Source organism: Carcharodon carcharias, chromosome 14 (genome assembly GCF_017639515.1).
Source record: "Carcharodon carcharias isolate sCarCar2 chromosome 14, sCarCar2.pri, whole genome shotgun sequence".
Classification (NCBI taxonomy): domain Eukaryota; kingdom Metazoa; phylum Chordata; class Chondrichthyes; order Lamniformes; family Lamnidae; genus Carcharodon; species Carcharodon carcharias.
In genome coordinates, this window is record NC_054480.1 from 60,997,476 (window position 1) to 61,006,373 (window position 8,898).

Genomic DNA, 8,898 nt, shown 5'->3' on the forward strand with positions numbered 1-8,898 from the left:
TGTGGAAGCAGCGTAAGACCTTGCCCTCTGGCATGTTGGTGCCTGGGCAATCCTTGTCTGCTATGCTGGATTCAGCCCACTCATGCCTGCTGTCTCACCACATGCAGATCCAACCTCTCTTCTATCGACTAAGGTAGACACAGTGTCTGTATCTGAGCTGATGGCTGCGAATGTGAAATCATGTGATACTGCTGTGTTTTCATCCCCACTCTCTTGGTGTTCCTCCACTGCGTGGTCAGCTCTTGAGTGTATGAAAGGAAAAAGGCAAAAGGGTAAGGTTGTGGTTGGGGGAAGCAAAAGAAGTAGGATGTGCATAACTTATACCAATTGCAACTTGTAACTCAAGACAGTATGGGATGAGGGGAGAAATGGGATGTAAGGAGGAGGATTAGATAAGAGGATACACTCATCTTTTATGGATTCAGCCTGTCCCTGGCTATGGCCTCAGTATTGGGTGCCACAATACTGATCCGCACAATCTCCTCCATGGAGCTAGGGCATGCCAATTTGTTCATCTCCCTCCATTTAGTTTCTGCTGCCTCTGGTTGTACACTGCTTTGCACAATAAAAGGGAGTCTGTTACTGAGTGTTAGAGAATGTTTGCTTGATGCAGCTATCATGGTTGAATAGCTGGCAGTGTATGCAAGCTTTGGGGTGTGTTTATGAAGCTTGCAGCAGGTGTTCAATCTGTGAGGATGAGTATGAATTTTAGGTATAAGTCATGATTGATAGAGATTATTGGTAGGTGAGTGATGGAGCTGTGGTGAATTGAACAGTGTCTGAAGCTAGTGGTTCACTTGTTGGGATATGGTATTTGAAGATGCATTCACTGACATTGAGCACTCCTGTGAGGTCATTGAACTTCTTGTGGCACTAAATCCAGGTCCTCAGGGTTTGAATCCTGGCATTGACCTCCACAGCCACCTACTCGCATTGTCTTTTAAACATGTGATTGGAGAACCTCCTAGCCTCCTGAAAATATTTTTCCTGCTTTCCACTTCCTCCTCCAAAATCTTAGTGCTACATCTGAGAACAATGGGGCCTGCTATCTCCCATGTTGTGCTATTGTTCAACTATCTCCCAGATCAGTTCACTTTCTGCATGTCTGCCAGCACCTGCTCCAGTCTATCTGTAACAGCTGGTTTGATCTGGTGCTAGAAAATGACAATTTTGGGACCAGAGCTGATGCGTGCAGCCAATCAACTGTACGGTTAGTGGCGACTGCATGCAACAACAATTCAAACGAGCAGGCAGCTTGAAGGTGGTGTGCTGCATTCATTATGTTGTGCAGGCCTGGGTTAATTGTGCATCACAATCCCAGTGCCCACTTTTAGGCTATCCAAATTAGCCCTTGAGCAGCTGAGTTCATAGGTGCCTAATGCAATCATTTGAATTGCATCTGTCCACCGTTCTAAGAAAGTCAGTGACTTATTTACATGTGTTAAAGTAGAGAAGGAAAAAGAAATTCATATGAACATGTTAAGCATTTATCCTCTAACAGTTATACAATGTAATTTCAAGGGTTGAGTCTTTGACAGTTTACTCACAAGTACAGGGATCTGGAACGCAGCCTAATGAGAACTGGAAAATTAGACAGTAATAGATAAAATTATTTAATGGCACCTTTTAGACTCATTTGTTATTCAATTAGATCCACTTATGGGACATCCCACTCTATCCCCCGTGTGTTATATTTCTTCAGTAGCTGAGGAGATACATCCAGCAGTAAATATCCCACAGCCTGTGATTTCAGAGATACAGCTAGCCCAGCTGCAGCATATATAGTTCATTCCTTCACATTTAATCCTGTCCTTTGGTTACTTCCATACTCAAGACCATTGCTTACAGTTTTATGCCAACCACTAACATTTTTCAACAATTCCCTTCATTCCCATCATGGCACTACTGTTAAATGCTGCCATTCCCTTTACAAACATCTAAGCATTGAAATCATCATTGCTGTACAGGATTGCACAGGCAGTAATTGGGGGAGAAGTGATAGCAAAGTTGAAGTGTGGCTCAGCACACAGATCCCAGTCACTGTCTTGTTGCACTCTACATTTCTGGTAACAGAAGATCATGTATACGCACTAAAGCACACAGTGCCAATTAAGGGGAGAGTGGACCATATTGGTGGATTCACAGTTGCACATCGTTTCTGCCCTTATAAGTTGGATACTGTCCTACAGTCAGCCAATGATTTCACTAAGCTGTAGCAGCCTGGAAGGTACCACACACACCTTGTTCCATGATAAATAACGCGCATGTGCTGTCACCTAAAAGAAATTTAAAGGGTCCATGCACTGAAAAAAGACTGTGCACAAAAACTAGACTTTAAAGGGGACATTGCTTCCAGCCAACATCTATGATTTGAGTAACACTGAAAGTAGTTATACCTTTCCCTAATTTTTATGCTTCTGAATTTTTTCAATAACTTTTATGCTTTTAAATTTTTCCAATGCTAGTGCTGGGGGCATGGGCTATTGTTGACAGAGGGATAAAGAGAATTACTTGTGCTTCATTCAGGAGCGCAAATGACTTCAGCATGTTTACCATTCCTTTTGTCCATGTATCCATTCAGGTCTCTAACATAATGCCATACCATATCTAACCAGTCTGAAACTACAGGAAAGGAATCAATCTGTCAGTGGTAATATCGTGCAAGACCAGAGGGATACTCTCATCAACATTGCTTAATGACAACCTTGCACCAAGCATCAACACAAGCAGAGTGTAGGTAAATATGATGTCCGTAAAAATCACTGATATTATTACCAAGCATACAATTGGTGTCTTGAAGTGTACTTCAGGTGGGTTGATAGATCAATGCAGCCACTCCAATGTCTCCTTCTGCTGCATGCTTCACTTTGCAGTATGTAGAAGCCAAACTACAGATGAGCGAAGAATCAAGGGTACAGCTGAAACTGTTAACCAAGTAGCTTTTCAACAGCACCTTCCAAACTTGTGACCTCTACCACCTAGAAGGAAAGAAGTCATCCAGTGCATGAAACACCACTACCCATACTTTCTCCTCCAAGTCACAAACCATACTGACTCGGGGCAGGATTTTACGTTCCACAGGAAGGTGCGTGCCCGACCTAATCAGGCATAAAATCGTGCAAGATGACATCAGGCGAGCAATCTTCAGGTCAGCAGGCACACGCGGGTGCCAGAGCCATGCCCGCCATCAATTAAAAGGCCAATTAAGGCCATTAAAAAAGCACTTGCTCGTGATTTTATATTGCCCGTGCAATTTCACGCTCGTTGCACGGGCAGCCTACCTTTTACAAAACCTCATCCAAGGGCGGGATCAAAAGGTTCAGCAGCATTGTCATTTGTGAGTAACGAGGAGTTTAGGAGATAGTTTGCTGCTGGTTGCTTATCTGAACTAGAGACAGCTTCATCTCTGTTCTAAGTTTCATTCTTAGCATTTCCAGGCTTCATTTCAGGACTCATTGGTGACTCCCAGGCTCCCAGAGAATTTTGACTGTGTGGACGCTTCCAGGTATCAAACAGCCTTCTGTGACCTGGTAATGGGGATTGTGGTCTCTGCTGATGGCACCTCCTCTGAGGAGGAAGAGAGGGGCAAAAAGGAAGAGGAGGCCAGGTGTCCCACTGCAGCTTCCAGGGGAGCGACCTGTGGGAGGAGAGGCACAGGCACAAGGGGCAGAGGGCCAGCACGTAGCCCAAGGCATATGGGGCCGCAGAAGACACCACTATCCTGCTGCCAGCGTTTACAGGCGGTGATGCAGTTACCACAACATGTCTGAGGTGCAATACCAAAGGAGGCTCCGCCTCTCCAGGAAGACAGTGACCTCCATTTGTCATATGATTGGACCTGAGATCAGCTCCGACTGTGTGGGTGGAAACCCCATGCCAGTGGTTGAAGGCCACAACTTCTATGCCTCCAGCTCTTTCCAGGAGTCAGTGGGGGATCTGTGTGGAGTGTGCCAATCAGCTGTCCACAGTTGCGTAAAGCTGGTGAATGATGCTCTATTCAGGCATGTACTGACATTTATTCATTTCGGTACAGAGGAGGCCAGCCAGGCTGAGCAAGCCAGAGGCTTTGCAGCGATTGCTGGGTTCCCCTGCATCCGGGGTGCCATCATGTGTCCATCAAAGCGCCAGCCGGTCAGCCTGGTGCCTTCGTCAACAGGAAAGGATTCCACTCAATGAACGCCTGGATAGTTTGTGGCCACAAGACGCAGATTCTCCAAGTCTGTGCAAGGTACCCTGGCAGCTCCCATGATGCATACATCCTCCGACACTCCCAGGTGCCAAGGCTGTTCAGTACTCCAGCTCAACTGAATGGATGGCTGCTGGGTGACAAGGGTTATCTGTTGAAAAGGTGGCTTATGACACCTCCCTGCCATCCAAGAACAGGGGCAGAGCAGCGTGATAAAAGGAGTCATAATTCCACAAGAGCAGCGATAGAGAGGACCATAGGTCTTCTGAAGATGCACTTCCAATACCTGGACCATTTAGGGGATGCACTACAATACCCCCCCCAAAGCGGGTGCTTGCTGCACTCTCTACAATCTGGCACTGGCAAGGGGCGACCCACTGGAGGAAGAAGATCCTGAGGTAGCTCCGCAGGCCACAGAGGATCAATCCAGTGGTGAATCAGAAGAGGAGCACGGTGAAGACAATGCTGAGGGTGTGGAGGCAGACCTCTGGATCCTTCATGGAGGCAGGGACACCAGGGATGTCTTGATCCAACGCTCCTTCAGCTAGGCTGCCAAAGATCTGTTTCCATCTCATGCCAGGGCTGCTACCTCCATCCCAGACGTCTGAAACGACCCTTTCATTTGAATCCAAAGTCCACTCAGTGCCTGTGCAATAAAGTTTAGAGCCACTCATGTCTAACATTAGATACCGGCGTACCCCGCACCAAAAAAAAAGTGAAGCATACTCAAGCCATTAGGACAAAAGCAAAATTTATATAATTTTAACATTCACAACAAATGAACATTCCCTCTTGTACTCATGGTGCCTTAAACATACGTTTATGAGTGCAGCGTCTTGGTGCCTCCCCTCACTGGCTGTGGCATTGGAGACAGCCGGCTGACTCTGCTGTCCTGTTGGCCTTGATGACCTTGGCAGTCGTCCTTTGGCCAGTGGAGCCCATGCTGGCCTGGCCTGGCGGGGAGCGGCCAGTGCCACAGCTGACATCTCTCCAGTTGTCGCAGCCTCATCAGATGCTACGGTCACTGGCAGAGGAGCGGAGGAGCTGCTGCCATCATCCATGCCCTGAGAGGAGCCTGCAGAGACAAGCATGCCAATGTAAAGTTGCTCCCTGCTCGCAACTGATGGATGGTCACCTAGCTGGGATATTGGGTGCCTCATCCATCTCCCACACTGACACTGATCACCTGAGGTCAGTGCCTGTGTGAGGGCTTGCAGGTCTGAGCACAACACCAGGAACCCCTGATTCTGTCCCTGGAGCTGCCTCACCATGAGAGTCACCACTCTCTCCATGGAGGAGGCAGAATGCTTGGCCATGAGGTCAATGCAGTGGTCATGCTCCACATGGATTCATTCACAACAGAGACCATGGCACGCATACCCGTATGGAACACCAACAGATCCTTCTGCACATCCTGCTGGACATCCAGCATCTGCCATCTAATGGATGACTGCAGAGACTCATCATCTGCCTTCAACTCAGCATCGTCCTGGTCTTACGCAGTCCTCCAACTGCCGGCCCCCTGGGCACTCTCTGCCTCCGTGAGTATGAAGTGTGCTCACCACTGTGCGCCAACATTCTAGCCGCCAATCTGGTATCCGTGCTGGTGCCTAGTTCAAAGAGCAGGTGTGAGGCAGGTGCATCTGAAGCCCAGCAGTCCTCTGGCATCAGGGGCGGCTCTTCGGGGTCCTGTGAATGAGTGTGTGCTGGTGAATCTAAGGGAGAACAAGGACATGTCATTAGTTAAAGTCCTCACACTGTCACTGTGCATGCCAGGTGCCCTGGTGAGGCAATGGAGATCTGCATCATGGTGCCTTCGTCTTTCAATGATCAAGGGAGACTTCAGGTTTGAAGCCCATCAATGATGAGACTACACAAGAACGTTTGCACAGTCTGAAACTCTCCCCTCAGGGGACTGCACTCTCACCATCATCAGAGGCCCCTGCCTCTCTACGACCGGCTGACTGAGATGGGTGGAGGCTCTCCAGCTCCAAAGCATCCATTTCAAACCTTGTCATGATTACGAGGTTTGGGAAGCCTCCGCCTGTCCTTGACCTCTCTATGTTGTTATTGGTCATCTTCTCCTGAAAGGACAGAGGAGCATTGATTAGTTCACTCTCTACCTGCAGCGCCATTGCTGCCTGGCCAACCCCACCTGAGGAACACCTTGCAGGGCACATCCAAGTCATAGCCCTTGAGCCATATAAGGCACTTAGTCCAAGCAGCCAGGGCTCACCCCCTTGGCCAGTTGCAGCATCATTGACACTCAGACTCTAATGTCCTCATCTCCAATGGGGATGGCCAGACCTTAACACTTCTCCACACTGACCCATGCCTGCACGATATTCACCCTTATTGAGCTCAGCAGATCATGAACCTTTTGCGGCACTGCACCCATGTGCGCCTCATGACATCGTGATGCTGACTTGGGATGCTGCCTCCTCCCAAGATTTTTTGGTCTGGTGTGGTGGCCTCCTCCTGCCATCCCTGGGAATGAGGGTGTCCCAACTGACACTGACCTTCTCCACAAGCATCATGAGGCACTCCTCCAAGAAATGGGGGGGGGGGGGGGGGGGGGGGGGGGGTGTGAGTGCCCATCCAACTTGCTCTACCTCCTGACGTCTCCAGTCTCCAGACCACAGAAAGATTCTCCCCTAGCAGCCTTCAGGAAGCTGCCTCTGTTGTTTTTAAACCGCCCGCCAGGTCGCCATTAGATCCAGCACCCGACCTGCCCCTGAGCCCACAGGCCTTTCTTGACCATTTGGAAGACGCATTTCACGCTGCCTTAAATCGGCCAGTCAATTGCCAGTGAAATCACGATCATGGACCGATCATAGTCGGTGGCCTGATTCCCAACCACTCCCAGGCCCTCCAATCACGTGTGCCCGACGAGGAAAAATTCAGGCACTGGAACTATATTGCTGTTCCTTCATCATCGCTGGGTCAAAGCTGTGGAACTTACTGCCTAATGACACTTTGGTGTACCTATATCACGTGGGCTGCAGGGGTCCCAGAAGATGGCTCATCACCATCTTCTCACAAGCAGTTAGGGATGGGCAATGCCTACATACCGAGCACAAATTTAAGAAAAAGCCCCAGAAACAGTGCAGTCTGTGAGACTGGTACTCCAGGTACTCATCAAGAAACATGTCCCTTTAAAGATGTTTATTCACTAAAAGTCAATCTATTAATCTAATCCCAAATCCCTTGGCTCAATCAAAATGTAAAATCTCCCAATTTTCCTGCAGTGTCTATCCCCCAGCTAAAAGTCCCAGCCTGTACCAGTGTTAATCATCAATGATCTGTGTATGTTACAGACACAATCATACATTTTTCTAAAATTCTTTCAAGGGATGTGGGCAGCACTGGCATTTATTGCCCATCCCTAATGCCCTTGAACTGAGTGGCTTTCCACACTGCTGTAGAGGGCGGTTAAGAGTCAACCACATTGCTATGGGTCTGGAGTCCCCTGTCAGCCAGACCAGCAGATTTCCTTCTCTAAAGGACACTGGTGAACCAGATGGAACTTTGCAAAAATAGCTTCATGGTCATCATTACTGATAACTAGCTTTTCAATTCCAGATTATTACTTGTATCTTAAATTCAAATTCCACCTTAGTGGGATTTGAACCCTTGCCCCCAGAGCATCAACCTGGGCTTCTGGATTACTAGTCTTGTGATATTACCACTACGCTACCATCTGCCCTGAATACCACTCAACATCGAATTGCTGTAAGGATTCAGTACTTGTATTAGAACTACACAGAATTTACAAAACAGAAACAGGCCATTCAGCCCAACTGGTATATGTTGGAGCTTATGTTCCACATGAGCTTTCTCCCACCCTACTTCATAACCTTCTATTCTTTTCCCTCTCAAGTGTACATTTAACTTGCACTTAAAGACACCTGATATTCAACTCAACTACTCTATATGGGAGCAAGTTCAGCATTCTAACCACTCTTTGGGTAAAGGAGTTTCTCTTATTTATTGAATTTATTAGTGACTATCTTATATTTATAACCCCTAGTTTTACACCCTCTGCAAATGGAAACATCTTCACTGAGTCAACCCTATCAGATCCCTCATAATTTCAAAAACCTCTATTAGGCCACCCCTCAGCCTTCCCTTTTCTAGAGAAAAGAATCCTCGCCTGTTCAGTCTTTCCTCATAGATATAACCTCTTAGTTCGGGTATCATCCTTGTGAATCATATTTGCAGCTTATTCAGTGTCTCAATATTCTTTTCATAATATGGAGCTGGATTTTACAGGCTGCCGTGGTCTCTGCCCACCTACTCAAAAGTTGGGTGGAGGGGAGCCCACCCATGATCTGAATGGCTGTCACGCAGCAATGTGATGCTGGGACCAACGTTAGTTGCTTTCAGGGGAGATTTCTGCCCCTACCTCAGTAGAAAGCCCCACCTTAGGGCGCTGCTGACCAATTGAATGGTGAGCTACTCTGTCGTCCTAGTAGTGCCACAAGGAGTGTTGACCCCTGCTGGGACTACAGGCAGTCCCACCATGCTGAGGAGACCACATAAGTCTGGGGCAGGAGTTTCGAGCTGCCTGCCAACCTTGGCCTGGCAAGGGAGTGAGGTGTGGGATGGGGAGCCGGTTCAATAGGCTGTGGGAGGGGAAGGGTTCAAGGTGGGGCATGACGTTTGTGCAGGGGTGCCTCCGATCGGCTGAGGGGTTCAGCAAATGACGTCCC

The 8,898-nt window shown here is 48.1% G+C and overlaps 1 protein-coding gene across 1 annotated transcript in view; it reads right to left on the reverse strand.

Moving 5' to 3' along the window:
* Window positions 1–6,204, reverse strand: part of LOC121287536 (V-set and transmembrane domain-containing protein 2-like protein) — a 126,807-nt gene extending 120,603 nt beyond the window's left edge. The window contains exon 1 of the mRNA XM_041205469.1: window positions 6,114–6,204. Within this exon, the coding sequence (XP_041061403.1) occupies window positions 6,114–6,204 (91 nt within the window). The remainder of the gene's footprint in view (window positions 1–6,113) is intronic.
* Window positions 6,205–8,898: the final 2,694 nt, after the last annotated feature.